This window comes from Hippocampus zosterae, chromosome 20, assembly GCF_025434085.1.
Source record: "Hippocampus zosterae strain Florida chromosome 20, ASM2543408v3, whole genome shotgun sequence".
NCBI classification, from domain to species: Eukaryota; Metazoa; Chordata; class Actinopteri; order Syngnathiformes; family Syngnathidae; genus Hippocampus; species Hippocampus zosterae.
In genome coordinates, this window is record NC_067470.1 from 10,932,468 (window position 1) to 10,956,403 (window position 23,936).

General features: G+C 45.1%; 1 protein-coding gene across 1 annotated transcript in view; it reads right to left on the minus strand.

Annotated features, from left to right (window-relative positions):
* Positions 1-2,405: 2,405 nt before the first annotated feature.
* Positions 2,406-23,936, minus strand: part of LOC127593454 (phospholipid-transporting ATPase ABCA1-like) — a 139,214-nt gene continuing 117,683 nt past the window's right edge. The window contains exons 28-34 of the mRNA XM_052054912.1: positions 22,244-22,350; positions 17,846-17,987; positions 17,527-17,661; positions 10,747-10,850; positions 10,514-10,606; positions 5,094-5,340; positions 2,406-3,174 (exon numbers count right to left, since the gene is read on the minus strand). Of these exons, the coding sequence (XP_051910872.1) occupies positions 2,950-3,174; positions 5,094-5,340; positions 10,514-10,606; positions 10,747-10,850; positions 17,527-17,661; positions 17,846-17,987; positions 22,244-22,350 (1,053 nt within the window). The 3' untranslated portion in view covers positions 2,406-2,949. The remainder of the gene's footprint in view (positions 3,175-5,093; positions 5,341-10,513; positions 10,607-10,746; positions 10,851-17,526; positions 17,662-17,845; positions 17,988-22,243; positions 22,351-23,936) is intronic.

Below are 23,936 nucleotides of genomic sequence, written 5' to 3' on the forward strand. Positions count from 1 at the left end.
CGATGCTTCATATAGCTTGTGCAAACACTGTCAAGTAACAATTTTGAGTAATTAAACAGAAAATAATTGTGAAGATGCCCACCCCTGATCTCTCTCTCTGTTTAGCTTCTTTTCCCAGTGCCACAAAGTGTCTGTCCATCTTTTACATTGCAGCTATAAACAATGAGTTGGCAAAATATTTATGTACATCATGCTGTGCCGCAGTGATGTGTTCCTCAAGCCGGTCCTTGGCCTCGAGGTCTGGCTCGAGGACCGAAGGGCGGGTCCTTGGTCCTCGGACTTGGCCTCGGAGTCAAGTCCTTGGCCTTGGTCTCGGAGTCAAGTCCTTGGCCTTGGCCTCGGAGTCAAGTCCTTGGCCTTGAGTTGCCGGTCCTTGGACACAACGAGGGATTAGAGCCTCTAATCATTCGTCCACAGGTATAAAGTGGGCCAGAGGACCGCAAAAATCATAAAGAAATTAAACAAAATCCATCCAGGGAAACTCACGTTGATGACTTTCTCTGGCACTTTAAGAGGGGCGGAGCTGCCACTGACAGTCAGTACAATGTGGAAAGAGCAGCATCACAGTTAGTTTCAATCACGGCTCGTTCCGTTCGCGATCGGCAGTTTAAATAGCGCGTAAAGTCTTTTTGTCACAGTGGTGTCTTTTATTTAGTTAATTTTGTACAGTCGTCACATTTGTGCGGTGGCACTAGAATGTTTGTTTGAACCAAGTAATTTGCGTTACAGCTGGAGTCAATAATGCCGGCACTTCACTTCCGGGTTTGGCCCTTGGGATTTGGAGTCCTTTTGCTCGATTCCAATTATGTTTGCTGAATGCCTTCTCATGTTTGGAATAATGAATAATGATAATACATTATTGACAATACAGTTTATAATCATGGTTGATTTAATTATTTATTATTATTATTGTGAAGTTGAAGGTATTAAATAATGTAGTATTAGTTGTAGTGGTAATAATAGTAGTACTCAGAGAATGTTTAGAGATTCAGCCATCTCGTTACCTCTGCGTCCCGCGTCCGAGACGCATAATTTTCCCACGGGACGCACAGTTCCAAATAATGTGCGTTTTTGGGATGCAAGGAAATTTCTCAGTCAAAACAAACAAGCCTGCTGAGGATTTCACAGTAACAATCGTTAATGGTAGCGTGTCGATTACCAGTAAAATAATCTTTGCAGTGTGAGATTGGAAAAAATACTCTGATGATGCCACATGAGTACACCAGTTTTTGATCCATTTATTTTTTGGAATAAACCTGGAGTACACACCTGCTGATGTAATGTTCATTGTTAATGCATCATCTTCAAACATTTACCCTTGAAACATACTTTTGAGAGTCAGAATTCTTATGAATACCAGTCAAAATAGAAAAATGCGTGTTAAGGAATTATTCCGCTAGAAGTAGTAGTAGAACATTGTTGAGTAATTTCACCTTGCTATGAGAACTATTGGTACCGGTCTCTGTCGTAAACATCCGCTACTTAAAACAAAGAATGTAGGGTGAAGTTGGGGTCCTATTTCCCCTTGAGTGATTAACAGCCCCCAAGTGTCTTCTTTTGCGTCCACTACCTCAGGAAAGTTCCTGAAGGCGGTCAAGTTCCCTCGAGGAGGAACTCTTTGTGCACAGCAGATGTGGTCTGTACTTTGTCAAAATGCCATAATCAAACTTTGCCTGACTTTTTTGTTTCTGATTTTTACATAAGGGGAAGGACTGCCAGCCCCTAATTAACATAATTAACATACTATGTCTATATATACGTGTGACTGTGGTTGTTCGGGGCTTCCCAATTAAATCTGAGACTCACAGGAGCCCGAATCGATTCGTTGCGTTGTGATAAACTAAAGAAGAGACGACGTGGTGTTGGGTCTTCTTCCACCTTATAGAGAGATAAAAGAACCTGTGTCCAAGGCGGGCCAAGAGCAAATTGACAGCTCCCTTTCCTCAACAGGAGGAATGTCGGCGCCATTGACTGTCGGTGCTGGACAGAACTGGGGCGCTTGTGTTTTTTTGCGCCTGTAATGGGGAGCCTTTTTCACAACCTTGTTTTGTTCAGTGGAGATGTTGGCACTGTTGGACAGTTGGCGTTGGTGCGACTGGATGAATGGCTGCTAAAGTTGAGGATGAGGAGAGAGGAGCGTTGGCGCAGAGCGCCAATGCGAATTTGGAACCGAGAGTCGCCGCTTGGAATGGAATTGAAATGGATTTCCATGGAACAGGAGAAGTGAACCAATCTTTTTCGTCAATGGATGCTACAGCTTCTTGTTGACTTTGAAACTTAGCTTGTAGCCGGCGTGTGCACATTTTGAGCATGACTTCGCTGATCCACTGGTTAAAGGACACTTTGATTCTCTCCTCTTCCATCTCAAACTGCTTCAAACAACAAAGCGTGTGCTTAGGACTGCACGGCTGTCCGTGTTTTATGTTATGTGTTCTGTTTATTATTTTACTTTGTTAACTGTTTTAAGCGCTTTGTTACAGCTGCCGCTGTTGTGAAAGCGCTATATAAATCAGCATGTATTATATTGTAATAATGAGAAATCCATCCATCCATTAAGTCAGACTAAAAAAGTAATGATATCTCACGCAATACAAATGTTTTCAAAATATAATTGACAGAATGAACAAGATAGATAGATACAAATCTTGGAAGATTCTTGAGAGAATTTGAGAGTTTTTCATTTTCCAATGCAAAACAAGAATGGGATTGAGAAACAGGAACACCTCTTTTGGCTTTTAAGCCTATAATTGAGGATTCCAGGCTGATAATGGGTTCATACTTCAATCGAAGACACGTTCGAAATGAAAAAAAAAATCTCACAGTGCCGCCGTGTCCTCTGTGCTGGAGCCAACCATAAAGACAGGAGGACCTTTGTTGTTCTGCTTTGTTCTAATTGGATGACATAGCTTCTGTGCCGTGAACACTGAAGCTCCTGCTCGTCCTCCTTTTCTACATTACTTTGAATTGAGATTTTGATGCTTTCCTGGCTTTCTTGCTTCTACTGCCAGAGGCAATGGTCCTTTGTGGCAGTGGATTTGGTGTCTCGTGTGGGATTCTTGCACGCGCCATCTGACTGGGCTGGGTGGTGAGGTTGGTCTGTTGAGTCTCGTTATTGACGATCATGTTTGTGGGCCCTTCAGCATCAGATTGTTCCATTGCAAAGTTGATAAACACCTATGTGATGGGAGAGTATAGTTTTTGTTGGTCATTTGCATTTTGGGGAGAGGGTTCAAGTGGGCATGTATGCGTACAGCCACTAGATGGTGCACAAGCATCTGCCCTTGCACTGTACATTTTGTTTTTTCTTCATTCATCCATATTATAAATATATTTTTTTAATTCACAGGTTTCACCCAAAAGGGTTAAATATATGAATTGTAATAGTCAATATTGACAAATTACCGACCAATTAAATGTCTTTCACCATGCAACGTTAACAGTTGAACATGTGAAGATTTTTTTATTTTCTTTGGTCTCCGAATAGAGAAGCTTTCGAAACTGTAAGAATTCAGCCCGATGCAACGATAATGTACCCTTGTCTAAGCGTGTAGCACCAAATTCTGGTACTCCTTTCATAAGCATCTTGAAGTGTATGTATTTCTGTGTGTGTGTGTGTGTGTTGTGTGAGGGTCAAGGATAGGCTCAAGTACACCCTGAACTGCTTGCTATCCAATCGCAAGGAACACACAGACAAACCACCATTCATGCTCATTCATGCTTACAATCACACATAGGGCCAATTTAGAATGTTCCATTAACCTGCCGAGCATAATTTTGGAATATGGGAGGAGGAAAAAAATCCCTGCAGGCACGGGGAGAACATGCAAACTCCACACAGTAAGCCCGGAGCCGGAATCGATCTCTGCCTCTCAGCACTGGGAGGTGGACATGCTAACTGGTTGAACCGTGCCGCCCACAAGAAAGTAGTACAAAAACAATTGAAGAAAAATGCATAAATACATACATTAGCCTCTTCAAACTAATATTTGCGGGTCTCAATGTTTTAAAATGTAGCATTATCCAAATTAGAAACACCAGGAGAAGCTTTTTTCCCCAAACATTGCTAAATGAAGCTAAAGAGAGTCTCATCCCTTTATGATTAGCTAATCCTCAGTGGAACGAAAAAATACATTGTGAATAAGACTTTAGTGTGCTAAATATATATATATATATATATATATATATATATATATACTTAGGTAAAAAAAAGAAAACACACAGATTACAGAAAAACATGTCCGTCAGGCGTTGAGTGTCATGTTGGCTAGGCTGTCTTAGCTGTTGTGGTAGATCAAAGTTTCTTTGATCTGTGACGTGAGTTGCGTTGGCGCTGATTGGGTGAAACCAAAAGTCGCGCGCCTCGTACACGTTCGCGCTGACGCACACAGCAGAGAGCAGCGGACTATCGACTGCTGAGGCGTGCTTCGCTCGAGTGGCATTGCTCGAAAGACATAGTTACAAAGCATTCGGAACCTTTCTCACACTCTTGCTTTCGCAAGAGAAATTCGACCGGGGCCAAGCCGGCCTCCACAGCAATTGTTAATACTGTGCATTTTGATAACCAGTCGACAGCAAGTGGTATTGGCCAAATATTCTTAATAAAACTAATACAGCCACTTCAGTGGTTTGGAAATTGTCTGAATTGTACCAACAAAAATTTTGAAGTTGAGATAGAAACAGATGTTAATGTCCATTCTGCATCAATGACGAAAATGACCACAGATTTAAAAAACAAACAAACAATTTTTGCTGTCCCGCAATCAGACGAGGGCTCGGAAAAACTAGGCCATTCTAGTTATCCAACTACAGTCCTTTCATTAGGACCTGATGTTGCATTTCAAAATAAAAGGCCCGTGACAGCTGCAATTTCGACCTTTACACATGATTTGAAAAAATGGCAAGTATTTCAGGTAGCATCCAGCCAACTGTCTGAAGACAGCTGGGAAAGATTCCAGCACGCCCGCAACCCTCTTGAGGATAAGTTGATCAGATAATGGGTGTATTGATGGTTTACTGTTCTCAACTTGTAACACATTCATACACATATGTCGTCTTAACACCAAATTCTCAGTTTGCTTCAGTCTTGCTCTCACCTGGTCCATGTTGGTCTGTGAAACAGAGAATGCGCTGATGCCTAGTGCCTCATGATTGGCAAGCACCTTAAAAATTTTAGCCAGGCTGCAGGCGTGCATTGGCAGTTGGTACGTGAGCACGGTTTGGTGACATTCCTTCAGATCGATCATTGGAAAGCAGTTCTTCATATAGCTGTTGACAGGGCACATGTCTGGAGTGGATTCACTCTCTGCCAGACGAAGGACAATGGTGTAGCCCTCACCAAATCTGTTTCATTTGGAAAATAAGGTGACTTGTAGCTTTTTTTGCAGCAAGATGACATGAATTCACATTAAAAAGCACAAAAATTTATTTTAGTAATTTTTAACAGATTTAAAGTAATTCAAAATTGCGGCCTTAATGTTCGCTTCAGCAAGAAACTTTTTTTGTAGGGAGGGATTGGACTGTATATATATATAAAAAACTGAGCGGCTGGATAGCTCAGTGGGTAAGGCATCGGTTTGGCCTACGGGAGACGGTGGTTCGAATCCCGCTTGGGGCAAAAAAAAATGAGCACATAACACCATCCAGTGTGTGTCCTTGGGCAAGATCCTTCACGCTAGGGCTAAATGGTTACTCCGGAACCGACAGTCACGGTTGACAACGAAACAACTAGTAGCTCAGTGTTCCAACATCCACAAATGGCAACTGCTGTCACTGCTTGAGATTGATGAGGTACAACGCAGGTTCCATGGTGAAGGGCCCCAGGCTGCAAGATAAGAGGAGGAGGTCATACCAGAGATTTGGGTGGCAAGCCCCAATGAATGCAGATGATGAGATTGGGAGGCCAGCCCAAATGAATGAAATGCTGAGTGAGGCAGCAACTGACCTGAAATCTAAGATCATGGCGAGAATGAAAGCTGGGCAACCCAGAAACCGGTTACAACGGCTATGTGAAGTACCACCTGAAAGTCTCATAGAAAGTGTGAATGCAGCACTGAGGGCGATCCCTACCGTAACGATCACAGAAACCAATGAGCTGATATACGTTTCAGCATCAGTGACCCTAGAGACTCTTCGCTATAAGAGCAACCAGAGATACGTTACCCACCATGGAAAAGACGGTTGGAGGCTAAGATCAAGGCGGCCCGGAAAGATGTGAGTCAATTGACGGAGGCCCAGAGAGGTTTGATGAAAAGGCCAATACCCGAGAGGTACATCCAGATGACCATACCTGAAGCACTTGAAACTGCCAAACAAAGGCTCCAAGCCTTGTCCAGCCGCCTAAAGCGGTACACGAAAGCGAATGAGGCCAGACTAATAAACAGGCTGTTTGCAACACAACCTGCGAAAGTTTACGCTCAGTGGCAGGGTCCTAACAACAGAGCTGACCCACCAAGACTGGAAACTGAAAAGTACTGGAAAGGCATATGGGAGAAGGAGGTTGCACATAACAGCAGTGCACAATGGATGGTGACCCTGAGAGAGGAGCACAGCAACCTCCCAGAACAGAACCCCGTTACCATAACAGTGGCAGACATACAGGAAAGAGTCTCAGATATGAAGAACTGGACAGCACCAGGCCCGGACATGGTCCACACCTACTGGCTAAAGAAACTCACAGAGCTCCATGAGCGCCTCGCAGTACAAATGAACCAGCTGCTGAGGGATGGGACTCACCCAGAATGGCTATCCGAAGGGCGAACGATCCTGATCATGAAGGATCCCTCAAAGGGTGAAGTCCCATCCAACTACCGGCCAATAACCTGTCTCTCCACAACATGGAAGCTCATGTCAGGCATCATTGCGGCTAAGATAAGTGGACACATGGATCAATACATGAGCAAAGCTTCCTGGCCTCTGGTAGAGGACCCGAGCTGAATGAGGGACGGACACCACCAGAGGAGGGTTGAGATGAGGATTTTATATATATATATATATATATATATATATATATATATATATATATATATATATATATATATATATATATATATATATATATAATTAGAGAGAGAAAGAGAGAATCAGCAGCTCCTGGTTGACAGAACAGTCGAACAAGACTGCAGGTCACGACATACCAACTTGTGGACAGCCTGGGTTGATTACAAGAAAGCCTATGACTCGATGCCACATACATGGATCACTGAATGCTTGGAGTTGTATAAGGTGAACAGGACCCTGAGGGCCTTTGTTGCAAACTCGATGAGGATGTGGAAAACCACACTTGAAGCCAATGGCAAGCCACTTTGCCAAGTGTCCATCAAATGTGGCATATACCAAGGTGATGCACGCTCCCCACTGCTGTTCTGCATAGGATTGAACCCCCTAAGCCAAGTAATCACCAATACAGGCTATGGATACCGCCTCAGAAATGGAGCTACGATCAGTCACCTCCTCTACATGGATGACATAAAGCTGTATGCTAAGAGCGAAAGGGACATAGATTCCCTAATACACACAACCAGGATCTACAGCAGCCACATCGGGATGTCATTCGGGCTTGAGAAATGTAGTCGAATACTAAGAGAACTAAGAGAGGAAAGGTAGTCCGCCCTGAAGGAGTCTCACTCCCTGAAGGAACAATAGCAGACATTGAGGACAGCTACAAGTACCTCGGTATACCAGAAGCCAATGGCAACCTCGAAATGGCAACAAGGAAAGCGGCTACGGCCAAATACCTCCAGCGAGTGACGCAAGTTCTAAGAAGACAGCTCAATGGCAAGAATAAGACCCGGGCAATAAACAGCTATGCCCTGCCAGTGATCAGATACTCTGCAGGAATAATAAGGTGGCCAAAGGAAGAGATTCAGACCACGGACATTAAGACCCGAAAGCTCCTAACCATGCATGGAGGGTTCCATCCCAAATCCAGCACCCTGAGACTGTACGTAAGCCGAAAGGAAGGAGGCCGAGGACTATCAAATGTGTGAGAGCCACTGTCCAGGATGAAACATCCAAGCTCGATGATTACATCAAGGAGAAGGCTCCAACGGATGACGTACTCAGAGAATGTCTCAGACAATGGGGAACAGAGGATGAGGAGCTAGAAGAGGGACCATCATGGGAGGACAAGCCCTTACACGGGAAGTACCACCGGACCATAACCGAAGGGGCTGATCTCAAGAAATCCTATCAGTGGCTAGAGATGGCTGGCCTGAGGTATAGCACAGAGGCACTCATCCTGGCTGCTCAGGAGCAGGCCCTGAGCACCAGAGCTATTGAGGCCCAGATAAACCACACCAGACAAGACCCAAGGTGTAGGTTGTGCAAAGAGGCACCTGAGACAATCCAACACATAACTTCAGGGTGTAAGATGCTGGCATGGAAGGCCTACATGGAACGCCATAACTAGGTGTCTGGCATAGTCTACCGAAACATCTGTGCGGAGTATGGACTGGAAACCCCAAGGTCAAAATGTGAAACACCTCCAAAGGTGGTGGAGAATGACCGAGCGAAGATCCTGTGGGACTTCCAGATCCAGACTGACAAGATGGCAATGGCGAACCAACCAGATATCGTGATCATAGATAAAGGGCAGAGGAAAGCCGTTGTAGTGGATGTAGCGGTCCCAAGTGATGGAAACATCAAAAAGAAGGAACACAAGAAACTGGAGAAATACCAAGGGTTCAGAGAGGAGCTGGAGAGAGCCTGGAAGGTAAAGGTGACAGTCGTGCCTGTGGTGGTCGGTGCACTCGGGGCAGTGACCCCCAAACTAGATGAGTGGTTGCAACAGATCCCAGGAACAACATCGGACATCTCAGTCCAGAAATGTGCAGTGCTGGGAACAGCAAGGATACTGCGCAGAACCCTTAAGCTTCCTGGCCTCTGGTAGAGGACCCGAGCTGAATGAGGGATTGACACCACCCAAGGGGTGACACGAGGATTTTTTTTTTTTATATACACACACACACACACACACACACACACACACACACACACACACACACACACACACACACACACACACACCACCAAATTTCCGAAACACACAACTGGGACTGGGTCGTTAAAATTTTGTCGTGGGCGCGATTGAGATTTTTTTTGTTTTTTTTAATCGCACAATATACATAGCAAATATTGAGAATTATAACAGGCGTGGTGTCAGTCAATGTTGTTTAACTGGCAAACTGTGTATTGCCAAGGCTATGGCATTTCATGAAATGTCACAAATGTGTGTTTTATCATCATGAAGGTATAACCACTCCTTTAAGCAAATATGAGATACACTTATTAAACTCGCAAGGAGTAGAACATTAACAAAGAAAATATCTATTTCCTCGAAGGAGGCGCTACCACCTTGATGAGGACTAACTGCGTAGATGTCATCAGGTCTGGACTATCATCAAATCTCAGAATCTTTGAGAATACATGATCACCTGAGCCTAGTTACAGAAACTTCACGGTGACTATTCAATTTAGATTCGTTCCATAGGCTCAGTGTGGTACATAAATTAAAATGTAAAATAAGAAATATCTTGTTGCCACTATGTAGACCACTAAACAGAACAAAATACTGATGTTTGGAGATCTTAAGGTATCTTCCTGTAATCACCAACCGAGTACAGTGGTACCTGTACTTACAACATTAGTTGGTTCTGGAAGAACTTTCTTCACTAGAAAATTTTATAAGTACAGATGCGCTTTCCATGTAAATGCCCTAATCAGTTCTAAGCCCCCCTAAAATTCAAACGTAAATATTTTCTAAAGCATAAAAATGCATCAAAATATGTAACATATGCATCTTACAATTAGATTATTGCATAATAAATGAGAGTTGTGCATAAATTAAGCACTCATCCACGGATGTTTGCTTTTGTTGGCTTTTAACTCATTCAGTACCATACAATTCTGGACCAAGTCTGAAAAGGCATTTAAAAACGTCTTTGGGAGTGAATGAGTTAACAATCCTTCAAAAAGAACTGAGCTATCGCCCGACTGGTTAACACTTTTTCTGGGTGAGTTGCATGTACGTAGAACGCCTCATGGCCTGAGGAGCAAAATGACGATGACGCTGCCTCGACCCATATGGTCGAAGTCCCTCTTAGCCAATGGGATGCCAGGATGATGCTCGGTAATGGCCAATGGCAGAGCATTTATACTTATGTTGCGTTCCAGAAACTCTGAGCTGCGAACAGCACCCCATACTGTATTTTTACCTTTCGTATCTTGAAATTTCTTTCGGACCAAGAGCCTATATTTTCCTTCTGAGGCATTTCGTAAATTGAAATTTTCGTATGAAGAGATGTTTGTAAGCAGAGGTACCACTGAACCACAATGAATCTCCTCATATCAGGAGAATTTTTGTTGATGGTGTGTGTGCGTGTGTGGGGGTGCGGGGGTAGGCCATGAGATGAGATGACCTAATTAGGAACGGGGATGGGGGTCAGGCCATGTGGGCATTTTTGGGGGGGTTGAGACAAATTAGCTGTATTTTATTCACACAAGTGATTGTAGTTACCTGTTCTTCAAGTGCTGCACAGAGCCAAGACATCTAAACGTACCATTGACCATGATGGCCATTCTGGAGCAGACAGCCTCACATTCCTCCATACTGATCACACAAGTGAAACATAAAAACAATCACATTCCTATGATACATCCACTAAACATGTCACATGAAATGACTTCTTGAACACAGTGGTGGTCTCATGACGTTTGATGATGTTGATGGATATGCCCATGTCCCTCTACCTGTGGGAGGTCAGAACGACAGCTCTTCCCTTTTTGGTGAAGTTGCGGAAACAGTCCCACATGAACCTTTTTGCCTTTGCGTCCATGCCACTGGTGGGTTCATCCTGAGAGCAAAGATGAAAAAAAGAAAGCAACGTGTTTGGAATGCAAGAAGATATCATATTTGCTATTCTACTTCTGAAAAAAAAAAAACTATCGCTTGTGAAAGGTACACATTTCCGAAGATAAAATGTAAATGTTACTGTCTGGACAGGAAGATCAAAAGATTTTCAGCTTCCTAAAAGGGCCGCTTCCGTAGCAGCTACAGCAATAACCTTTTGACTTTTTAAGAATGGAATTTGAAATCAGAACCAGTTTTTATTCGCTAGCTTTCAGTTTAGCCTTTTGTCTTTCTCGTTTTCAGCGTATGCTGAAACTGCTTTGGCTGCCCTAGCTTGGGTGTATGATTTTGTATCGATTTATCGTTGAGAAGGCCTAGCGGATGCTAAATGGGTGTCAAAACATTTAGCAAAAAAGACCAGATTTGCTGAAGTGAAATCATCTAAATCAACCACTCAGCTTCCAGTTGTTTTCTTTTCCCACGGCATTCTTTCCCAGTCACTTTGTGGTCATTTGCATGTTTCCGAATGTACATTAGAGCGTGGCCATGGGTTTGCTGCAATCTTCTGGTGAAATATCTAATCGATTTTTTTGTACATGTGAGATTTTCTACTGTGGTTAATAGCACTGACGGGCCACAGATAAAGATTTCATGCCAGAGGCTGCGAGCATGTGGCAATTTAAACAAGGGCCAAAAATGGTTTTATTTCCCTCCAGTAGCAGTTTATCTTCAAAAAGCTTTGTTCGGCACGTTTACCATTTGATACCTTTTATCTGAATGCAGACTCGATTTTAGAATGTGTGCTGGTGTTCCAGCCAGATGTTGGTTTTAGACAACACAGCCATTTGGCTGTCGTCTGGGCATTCGGGAGGGGTAAGCCAATTCTGGGAATTTGTCTTTTTACTGTGCTGCACAGTGCAGCACATTAAATTGTGTGTAGCTTGATAGCCAATTAACAGTTTATTCTCCCCCCAAAAAGAGCCAAGGTGTTTCAGTGAGGTCATTTGAATTTGTTGGAAAGCTGGAACACAGGAATAAGTATAATTTAACATCCATAAACGTCTCTCTCTCTCTCTCTCTCTCTCTTTCTCTCTCTCTCTCTCTCTCTCTCTCTCTCTCTCTCTAGAATCAACACAATTATATATACATTTAAAAAAAATCCTCATCTCACCCTCCCTCGGGTGGTGTCCGTCCCTCATTCAGCTTGGGTCCTCTACCAGAGGCCAGGAAGCTCGAGGGTTCTGCGCAGTATTCTTGCTGTTCACAGCACTGCACTTTTCTGGACTGAGATGTCCGATGTTGTTCCCCGGATCTGTTATAACCACTCATCTAGTTTGGGGGTCACTGCCCCGAGTGCACGACTGTCACCTTTATCTTCCAGGCTCTCTCCAGCTCCTCTCTGAGCCCTAGGTATTTCTCGACTTTCTCGTGTTACTTCTTTCTGATATTTCCATCACTTGGAACTGCTACATCCACTACAACGGTTTTCCTCTGCTCTTTATCTATGATCTTGATATCTGGTTGGTTCGCCATTACCATCTTGTCAGTCTGTATCTGGAAGTCCCACAGGATGCGCACAGGTTGGTATGTCAGGACCTGCAGTGTGTGACTATCTGTAAACCAGGAGCTGATGTTTGTATCTCTTCCAATGCCCTTCTGTGCTTTGCTCATGTTTTGATCACTTATCTAAGCCGCTATGATGCCTGACATGAGCTTCCATGCTGTGTAAAGCCAAGTAATTGGCCAATAGGAGGATGGGGCTGCACCCTTTCAGGGATCCTTCATGATCAGGATCGCTCGTCTTTGGTTCCCCAGCCTGGGTGAGTCCCATACCTCAGCAACTGGTTCATTAGTGATGCTAAGCGCTATTGCAATGCTGTGAGTTTCTTTAGCCAGTAGGTGTGGCCCATGTCCGGGCCTGGTGCTGTCCAGTTTTTCATGTCTGAGACCCTTTCCTGTATGTCTGCCACTGTTATGGAAACAGAGTTCTGTTCAGGGAGGTGTGCTCCTCTCTCAGAGTCTCCAGCCATTGTGCACTGGTGTTATGTGTCTCCTTCTCCCATCTGCCTTTCCAGTACCTTTCAGTTTCCAGTCTTGGTGGGTCAGCTCTGTTGTTAGGACCCTGCCACTGAGCGTACACTTTCGCAGGTTGTGTTGCAAACAGCCTGTTCATTCATCTGGCCTCATTCTCTTTCGTGTACCTCTTTAGGCAACTGGACAAAGCTTGGAGCGTTTGTTTGGCAGGTTCGAGTGATTCAGGTATGGTCATCTGGATGTACCACTCGGGTATCGGCCTTTTCATCACACCTCTCTGGGCCTCCGTCAATTGACTCATTTCTTTCCTGCAGGTCCTGACATACCAACCTGTGCACAGCCTGGATTGATTACAAGAAAGCCTATGACTGGATGCCACATACATGGATCACTGAATGCTTGGAGTTGTATAAGGTGAACAGGACCCAAAGAGCATTCGTTGTGAACTCGATGAGGATGTGGAAAACCACACTTGGAAGCCAATGGCAAGCCACTTTGCCAAGTGTCCATCAAATGTGGCATATACCAAGGTGATGCACTCTCCCCACTGCTGTTCTGCATAGGACTGAACCCCCTAAGCGAAGTGATCGCCAAAACTGGCTTTGGACACAATATGACCAGTCACCTCCCCTACATGGATGACACAAAGCTGTATGCTAAGAGCGAAAGGGACATAGACCCCCTGATCCAGACAACTAGGATCGACAGCATTGGCATCAGGATGTCATTCGGGATTGAGAAATGTAGTCGGATGGTGATTAAGAGAGGCAAGGTCGTCCACACTGAAAGGGTCTCATTCCCTGAAGGAACAATCGCAGACGTTGATGACAGCGATAAGTACCTTGGTATCCCACAAACCAATGGCACCCTTGAACTGGAAACAAGGAAAGCAGCTATGTCCAAATACCTCCAGCGGGTGAGGCAAAACCTAAGAAGCCAGCTCAATGGCTAGAACAAGACCCGGGCAATAAACAGGTATAATAAGGTGGCCAAAAGAAAGAGATTCAGACGACAGATGTTATGACCCGAAAGCTCTTACCCATGCACAGAGGGTTCCACCCTAGCACCTTGGGACTGTAGCCAAGACGTCAGGAGGGAGGCCGGGGTCTAGTGAGTGTGAGGGCCACTGTCCAGAATGAATCATTCGAGTTCCATGAATAAATCAAGGAGAAGGTTCCAATGAATGACATACTCAGAGAATGTCTCAGACAATGGGGAACAGAGGATGAGGTGCTGAAAGAGGGACCATCATGGGAGGACAAGCCCCTACACGGGATGTCCTCCCGGACCATAACTGAAGTGGCCGATCTCAAGAAGTCCTCTCAGTGGCTCGAGAGGGCTGTGTAACAAGGGCTACGTTTGTTTTATAATTGCTGGAGATGATAAAACACTATGGGTAGACAACGGGTTTCTACTTGGACCAGTAAGGGGACACTAGGTTCGATTCGCTGGAGCCAATGATGTCACTATTGAGGGGGTGGCATGGGCAAAGAAACAAGACAACAGTTGTAAAAACAATTAACTTTTATATCAAACAGACACAGGACAACAAAATTATTATCACAACAACCACAGTGGAAAAAAGAAAGTAAATAAATACAATTTAGTCTCAACCTCTTAGTTGACCTTTCCCTCAAGCAAAATAATTGGTGATTACCTTTCTCAACACCGGTGTGAGTTCCCTTTTTTTTCCTTTCAATCTGAATGAAATAACTAAACACAAAATGTTCTTGTCAGCTCCTATCGTACAAAATAAATTCTTCTAAACATCACCAACACAAATAAATTAAAATTTATCAAATGTAATATATTGTGTGTTCTTTGGTTGGCTCGCCACCACCACTGTACCCCCTTTTCCAGCACTTTTGGACGTCAGGGCACCGTAATGGAATCCACTCCACTGAAGGCACGCTAATCCAAGCGCTGTCCTCAATTGAAACTCCACAAAAGACCCGGCCAGAAGAATGTTGAACGATACTCCGACGATTGTTATCCGGTCGGCGAAATCCCGGCGGTACGTAATGCTAACAGCTACGTTAGCCCAGTGCAGTACTCGAGGTTGCGTAGAATGACCCTCTTTCTCCCGAAACACTTCCTCACAACGGCGAAGAATACGTCCGCTCGCGTTCAGGTCCCGCCAGAAAAAGAGACCGAGATAGGTTGCGCCGCACGCTCGTGACGTCACAAAGGTGAAAAACTGCACCTCTCATTCGCTGACACCCCACTAGTATTTTGTGCCCTGATTCGCTCGGGCCACGGCAATATTCAATTCTGTTTAATTAAGTAATTTTTTAACGACGCTACTCTTTTAAGTCAATATAGATTTTGGTTATGTCCACTCCCCATTGCCTCATGCCATAATCCGGGTTACAGCTGGCCTAAGGGACAGCACAGAGGCACTCATACTTGCTGCTCAGGAGCAGGCCCTGAGCACCGGAGCCAGAGGCCCAGATATACCACACCAGACAAAGACCCAAAGTGTAGGTTGTGCAAAGAGGCACCTGAGACAATCCAACACATAACTGCAGGGTGTAAGATGCTGGCAGGGAAAGCCTACATGGAACTCCATAACCAGGTGGCTGGCATAGTCTACCGAAACATCTGTGCAGAGTATGGACTGGAAACCCCAAAGTCAAAATGGGAAACACCTTCAAAGGTGGTGGAGAATGACTGAGCAAGGAGCCTGTGGGACTTCCAGATACAGACTAACAAGATAGTAATGGCGAACCAACCAGATATCGTGATCATTGATAAAGGGCATCACATGATGCGTCCAGGCTCCTCCAATGCGACTGCTGATGGGTGTGGTCTAAGTTATTCATATTTTTTATGAACACTTTTGTACCTTTATGAATGCTATAACAGACTTTTGAAATATATGTTCATAGGTTGTTCTTGCTTTTTGTCTCCCTTCTTGAAAAGGGGTAGTAACACTGCTTCGCTCCAGTCATCCGGGATGGTCTCGGACATCCACACAGTGTTGTAGACACAATGGAGCCACACTGCAAAGACGTCAAAATCGCTTTTGTATACCTCCGACTGGAATGCCATCATCACCCGGGGCTTCATTATTTTGGAGCTGATGCAGGACCCCTCGAATTTTATCAACCGTAGGCGGGTCCGAGCAGCAGTCGTACTCCTCGTCAGTTGCAGAAAGCACAAGCGCTAACGGTGGTGGTGGGTGATGAAGTAGAACTTCAAAGTGTTTGCGCCAACGTTGCAGATGTTTCTCTAAGGAGGTAATCACGGAACCGTTCTCCGCGCAGATCATTTCGCTGACTCAGGTGTATTTCTGGATCGCCTTCTTTACCAGCTGGTAAAGCTTGTGGATATCTTCCGCGGCCGTGGCACTCTCAGTTTGTTTGGCAAAGTCGCGCCAATAGGCATTTCGATCTACCCGAATCACCCGAGTGGGAAGTCGCTAGTTCACGGAAGTTGGCTGCTGCCATGACTCGTGCAAGCCTGGATCATTCTGCAAGGGCCAGCATGTTTGCAGTGATCCAGTCGCGGTTCTGGCATTTGATGGAGCCGAGATGCGAGCGCGCAGCTGCAGCGATGGTAGATTTGAGTTCCCGCAACTCCTGCTCCAGCTCATCGGAAGCCGGTTTTCGTAGTCGGCTTTGGATCTCCACTTGAAAATTCCTCCCGCATCCAGTTTCAGTTTCGCGACATCAATCCGCTTGGTGCGTTTTGGCAGGCTATACTATTATTATTTATTATTACTTATAAGTATTATAAGTAATAATAAAATACCGACAAGAAAGACAGCCCTCAAAGGCGGAATTTGTTTTTAATAACTAATACTTAGTTGTATTATTAACTTTAAGTCGGATGCAAAGGGTAGCATGCACAAGCGCGTGGTTGGAGCTGCTCTTGCTGCCCGTGTCTGCGCCTAAGCATTGAGGACTAAACTCGCCAATCATGACTGAACCAGAATGTAGTCAATCTGGTGAGTCATCTGCCCATTGTTCGAGTACCAGGTGACTAGCTGACGTTGGGGGTGTTGGAAGCGTGTGTTCGTCACGACTAGGCAATTTGAGGCAGCGAAATTGGCGAGCCATTCGCCATTGTTTCAGCGTCTTCCCAGAGCAAAGCGCCCCAACACTCGTCGCGTGGTATTAGTCGCCGGTCCGGTGCGCGCATTCCAGAAGAACCATCTGTGTCAGAGTGGTGATTGATATCTCCCTTATCTAGGATGCAACAATCATCTCCCCTAACCATTTCACACAGCGAGCATGTACTCATTTTGTAAAAACTCAATGTTGATTTGCAAACCTGTGGCTTGTAACCCTGTTATTGTAACTACTGTACCTGCCAAATTCAATTAGCATTCAAATCAAAGTTTGCTTTTATTGTGACTTATTTATATATTGGGATTTATTTTGTCATGTAGACAAATCTAATTACGTGACCATTTTTTTCCTGAAATAAAAGCCCTGATTTCACAAACCGTCCGTGCCTAAATTATTTTGCAATTGTGGAATGACCCTTCCAGTATTGCATGGACAAACTTGTAACATTACAGGCTGTCCATCTACAGCCACGTTTGTTGAGGTAATTGTCAATTATAGACACTTTCATGTCACATGTGTTGGGGTGCTTTCACCCACTGCCCATGTTGGTTGACAAGGTGTCATGTTCCTCACCAGAAATAAAACAAGCGGAGCACCGATGAGGGCAATCGCAGTGGACAGTTTTCTCTTGTTGCCTCCGCTGTAGTTTCCAGCCTCTTGCTTGGCATACTGGCTAAGTCCCACTTTGTTCAAACACCACAGAGCCACCTACAAGACACACAATGTACAAAGGTGTGACGTCCTGTTGAGTAGACTTGTTTAGGTTTCAGTGAAATTCAGTGAAAATCTTCATTAACACATTTTGGCTCTACATCCGAGACGAAATTTGACTCATCTTTACCTATTTTTCAATTAGTTCTTTTTATGAGTGGTAAATTTTTATTTTTGCTACCTGGGTGACAGACTCCTCAGGCACTCCTCGAAGACGGGCATGAAGCTCCAGATTCTCAGTGCCAGTCAGTAGTTTGAATATGGCATCAAATTGTGGGCAGTATCCCATCAGCTGATAAACGCGGTCCATCTCTCTGATGACACTGTGGATGACAATATCGCAATAATGTTAAGAATTTAATTAATTAATGACAACTGGAATTTAATGCCTTCAGGACACTCATCTGCCACCATGGGCACCACAGTGTTTTCATTCATTCATCTTCCTTACCGCTTGATCCTCACGAGGGTCACGGGGCATGCTGGAGCCTATCCCAGCTGTCTGCGGGCAGTAGTACACCCTGAATCGGTTGCCAGCCAATCGCAGGGCACACAGAGACAAACAACCATCCGCGCTCACACTCACACCTAGGGACAATTTAGAGTGTTCAATCATCCTGCCACGCATGTTTTTGGAATGTGGGAGCAAACCGGAGCACCCGGGGAAAACCCACGCAGGCCCGGGGAGAACATGCAAACTACCCTCCGGGAGGCTCGGACCTGGAATCGAACCCGGGACCTCTGCACTGTGAAGCCGACGTGCTAACCACTGGACTACCGGGCCGCCCCACAGTGTTTTTTCTTTATTAAATTTAAAAGCCGTAAACAGCTTAAAAACCTCTGAAACAAGTCATTAATCAGAGGGCTGCTGTATTTGATTTGTTTGAGTTTGTTTTATCCTTCATTTAAACACACATGCAGCACACAATTAAGTTTACTTATTGTCTTAGGAAGAGTTAGCCTTTGAAATTTGTTTTTATTCGAGACTCATAGTTGAGCTGGCCAAATTGTGAAGACAGGAAATGGCAGTAAGACTTTGCAGGGAGAAAAAAGACGAACCCCCCCCCCCCCAAAAAAAGATGAAAAAAAGAAAAATGTGCTCTCACATCACGACACTTTTGTTATTTACTCAAGCAGGATCATTGAGAATAGACACACAGAAATGAACCCAAGACACTGAACTTTGCTAGAATATGAGCATCATTTATTCCGCCAAAAAGAATCAGCACAGCAAGCAATACAATCACAAGTTGGTTAAATGCAATAAGTACGACCAAACTCGCACTGTAACGCACTGGGAAGGAGATCCAACATCCCTGGCAGAGTGTGCATCCAACCAGCTGGGTGTCCGTACGCAACCCGCAGCAGACTACCAGAGTTTAGCTCCGGATTCCTTTTCTACGCTCAAATGTTCGTGTGCCACAGAGGGGAGGGTGGCCGGCCCAAACTCTCTGGCGTCACCGAACAGCCTTCTTCGATAACAGGTGTCATACACATCTGACTCTCAAAATAATCATGTTTTGCTCAAGCATTTCCACACCCCGTTCCAAAAGGAAATGCACTATCACACTCACACTATACATAAACAATATTACACCTGTCCTCCAACATCTCCACTGGCTCCCCATTTTACACCGCATTCAATATAAAAACCTGCTCCTCACATTCAAATCCATCCATAACTTAGCCCCTCCATACCTATCTGACCACGTCCATATTCCTACACCTGTCCGCTCTCTTCGTTCCTCCTCGCCTCGTCACCATGGGAAACAGAGCCTTCAGTCGCTCTGCTCCCCAGCTCTGGAACTGACTCCCCACATCCCTTCGTAAAACAGACTCATGAACACATTTCAAATCCAGCCTCAAAACACATCTGTTTAGACAAGCCTATTCACTCGGACGATAAAGCCATTATTTTTATTCATTTATTTTTGTTGTATTTTTTGATTTTGGTGGCCGGAGCTGTGGAAGGACGTTCTGGATTTCGTCAAGGCCTGCTCCACCTGCGCCTGTACTAAGGCCTCTCACCAGCCTCCGGCAGGGTTGCTTCAACCCATTCCCGTTCCACCTCGACCCTGGTCCCACATCTCCATGGACTTTGTCACTGGCCTCCCTTCTTCCCGGGGAAAGTCCGTTATTCTTACCATTGTGGATCGCTTCTCTAAATCTGCTCACTTTGTTCCTTTGTTCAAGTTACCGTCTGCCATGGAGACCGCTGACCTTCTCGTTCGCCATGTCTTCCGGCTCCATGGGATTCCAGTGGACATTGTGTCGGACCGGGGTCCCCGATTCGTCTCCAGGGTGTGGAAGCGGTTCTGTCAGGCCCTGGGAGCCACGGCAAGTCTATCGTCGGGTTACCACCCGCAGTCCAACGGACAGACAGAGCGCATGAACCAGGACCTGGAGGGGGCTCTGCGTTGCGTGTGTCTCCATCGTCCCTCATCATGGTCTGTTCACCTGCCCTGGGTGGAATATGCCCATAACACTCTCGTCTCGTCGGCCACAGGTTGGTCTCCTTTCATGTCTGCCTATGGCTATCAGCCGCCGTTTTTTCCGTCACAAGAAAGGCAGGTGGAGGTCGGTGCAGCTTCATCTGAAATGGGCTCATCGCATGTGGAAGGAGACCAGGGCCGCGTTGTCTCGCACCGCCTCCAGGAACCGGATGATCGCAATCGTCGTCGTCGCCCGGCGCCAGCCTATCAGGTGGGCCAGGAGGTGTGGCTGTCGACGAGGGATCTGCGTCTGGCCGTCACCTCGAGCAAGTTGGGGCCCCGCTTCACGGGACCGTTCGTGGTGGAATCGATCGTCAGCCCCGTCTCCGTCAAGCTCCGGCTGCCGCCCACCATGAAGGTCCACCCAGTCTTCCACGTTTCCCTGCTTAAGCCGGTGGCTACCAGTCCCTTGGCTCCGCCTCCCACCTCGCCTCCTCCTCCACGGATTATCGATGGTGACCCGGTGTACACGGTGCGGGAAATTTTGGACTCTCGGCGCAGGGGTAAGGGGTTCCAGTATCTGGTCAACTGGGAGGGCTACGGCCCGGAGGATCGGCAATGGGTCCCCCGCTCATGGATCTTGGACCCGTCCGTCCCTTCTCCGCGCTTTCCACGCTGCGCACCCATCGAAGCCGGGTGGTCCGCCAGCAGGTGGCATGAGCAGACTCTTGTGCACACCTGCTGCCAATCTATGATTAGCTACACTCTGTATTTAAGGGGCCCTCTGCTGTGCACCTGTTGCTGGAGTATTACCTTTGCCTTGCTGCTTCCTTGCTCATAGACTGATTTTGCTATTGACCTCGTCGTATTTCGCTTTTTGAACTCTCGGTACGAAGTATTTTGTAAGTATGGTTTTTATTTTGTAATTTGGCCTTCGCTTGCGTGTAGTTGCTACATTGTTTTTTGTTTGCCTTCGGGGTTCTTATTTTCCCCCCCAGGCCTTTTGTCCAAGCGCTTTTTGTTGTTCGTTTTTGTGCCCTCTGGTCCTTGTTTTGACCAGCACTTTATGTTACTTCTTTGGGAGTGCGATTTTTGTATATTAAACCCTTTTTGCTACGGAGACCTTGTTTGGTGTCTGCACTTCTGGGATCCCAACTTTATTTCGGCTTGCCCGAACATGACACCCAGTTGTATTAGAGGTAAGATCGGGTGGCCCGAAATCGGGCCCGACCCTAAAAGTCGGGCCTAAAATGTCAATCCTTGCTACGGGTTCGGGTCAGGTCTCTCGCTGATTTTATTTTATTATTTATTTATATATATTTTTCGTTTCGAGGCCATCAAGAGTTTTGGCCACGAGAGACCGTTGTTCGCAAAAAAAACAAAAGTCGCCTCATCACAACACATACTGTACTAAACTCTTGCAATGACAATTCAAAGAACTCCTTGCTGTCTCTATCCACCCGTCATTGTTTTTCTTTGTCTCTCTAATTCTCTCTCTTAAAGTGCCGCGCTAGATTCTTAAGGACGTACTGCTGCTGTGGTCAATGGCCCAATTTTAAACCCATCAAAATGACGAACGGCCTTCAATTTTTTTCGTCAATGGGTCAGGCTTAAATACTATCGGGTCGGGTAGGGCTGGATTTTTTTTTTTTGGCCCGATCTTACCTCTAACTTGTATGTCTTGACATTTAAGTGCTTTTTTTAGATTTTGTTAATGTGTTTAAATGCTGTCAACATATATTCATGGCAACTGATTTGCTGAGTGTTGCCCTGCTTATAATCACTCAACTCATGGTCTGTGAGCAAAACAAGCAATTTATTGAGCCTATTTTTATTTTGCTGGCAGTGTTGGGTGGAGGAGATGACCACAAATGTGTAACCTGTGTCATCCATATATCCCCGCAAAGTTGGGAACCAAAGAGAGTCACTTGCCCCTGAGGCACTGCGCGACCCAAAGAGCTGTATGTGGTCTATAAATTATGGTCAATGTTTTTTTTTTTTTTTTTAAAAAGGAAAATCGTGTTTTATGGGGTTGTTGGTCTATTTATTTTTAAAGTCAAACAATCAGGAAATTTATTTTTAAAATCACATAATCAGTTTAATTAACTTTTTTCAACGTAACTAATAACTCTTTGAGCAATATGCACCTGTGGTTTTGAAGGAAGGCCTCTCCATAGGTAATCGACAGGTCTCCCGTCAGCATGCGAAATGTAGAAGTCTTCCCTGCGCCATTGACACCGAGGAGGCCAAAACACTGGAGGACAAACGCATTATAGTATATACATTGGACTTCTTAGTTTTCATGAGGTCCGAGCTTTCAAAGCAATAAAGACCATACAAACATTGTATATTCAGTGCCCGTCCATGACAGTGTGAACAATCACCACAATCCAATCAAGTACAATAAAAGACCAAAATAAAGCTGGTGTTAACGTCTTCAGTTCATGGTTACGTCAAATTAATGAAAAAACTAAAACAAGACTTGAAAAATGTTTATAAACTACAATACTATATAAAATAAATGATTCTTTCTTGGCTCTCGACGAAGGCGGACACTTTTGCTTTCTGCTCCTGTCCCCCCACCCCACTCCCACCCTTCCCTGCTCGCCACTCAGTCCATGTGCTGTCTTTGTCTGACTTTTCCTAGCCTCCTGTCGTATTTTCATCCTAAAAACAAACATGGAATTGGTTGGCTGGTCTCTCGATGCCATCGACAAAATTTTCTCGATGAGAAGAGCAGGCAGTGGGGAGCCTACTTGCCACTCGGGGACTTTTGCTGCTGGGTACACCATAGATCTTTGGAGGAAGCGGAGAATGGTGTGCCTATGAACACTGTCCGTTGAGGATGTGGATGACATCTACAGTATCGGCCTTCCGATAACAGGTATGCTGCTGTTTGGTGTGAGCAGTTTCCTGATCTACCGCAAAATTCAACTGATGGGCGCGGCTCTATTGGAAGTGAAGAGGCTGCCAGTCTAAAGATGGCATAGTGCGGATGTCCAATACTCAGACTCAGACTGTGCTCAAACACAAAATGTCAAACACAAGATGGTCAAGAACTTGGAGAAACTGGAATCCGTTCTCAAATATTGAATGAAATCACGGATTTGGCTGATCGACACCACGAAAGAGACATAAGCCAAGGACATCCAGGCTGTCTTAAATTCTTGGGCAGCCTGCTACCAAAACAACATCTGCTATCTCGACCTTCCCCTGATGAAAGTATGCACGGAAGCTAGTCCCCCACCATCAGCCCCTCCTTCATACATTCGCTTGTTTCACTGTCTTCATTGTTTATGTCTTGTGACCTGTTGTAACTGTCATATGCTTGTGCAGGAGTTTTTTGCCTAACTCAAATTAACCTAAAAGTGAGGGTAGTTTGAGCGTGTTTTTTTTTCTTCCCCTCTCTCTCCCTTGTGGTTTCTTTCTGACTTTCGGGTTGAGTGAACGCTGGCGGGTGATGGCTGCCGCTGCTCAACCTGTATAGTTATTGTTTTGTGTTTTTTGTTATTATAAAGTGTCCTTGGGAGTCTTGAAAGGCGCTTATAAATAAAATGTATTATTATTATTATTAAAAAATAAATGAATAAATAAAAATCCTCGTGTCACCCCTCAGGTGGTGTCCGGTCCCTGATTCAGCGCGGGTCCTCTACCAGAGGCCAGGAAGCTTGAGGGTTCTGTGCAGTATCCTTGCTGTTCCCAGCACTGCACATTTCTGGACTGAGATGTCTTTTTATTAATTGTCATTTTAGCTATGTCAGTGCTAATGCTGTGGTTTGTTGTAGGAAAATGTATCAACATAAAATCTAAGTCTAAAAGTCTAAAACATTTTCCGACATA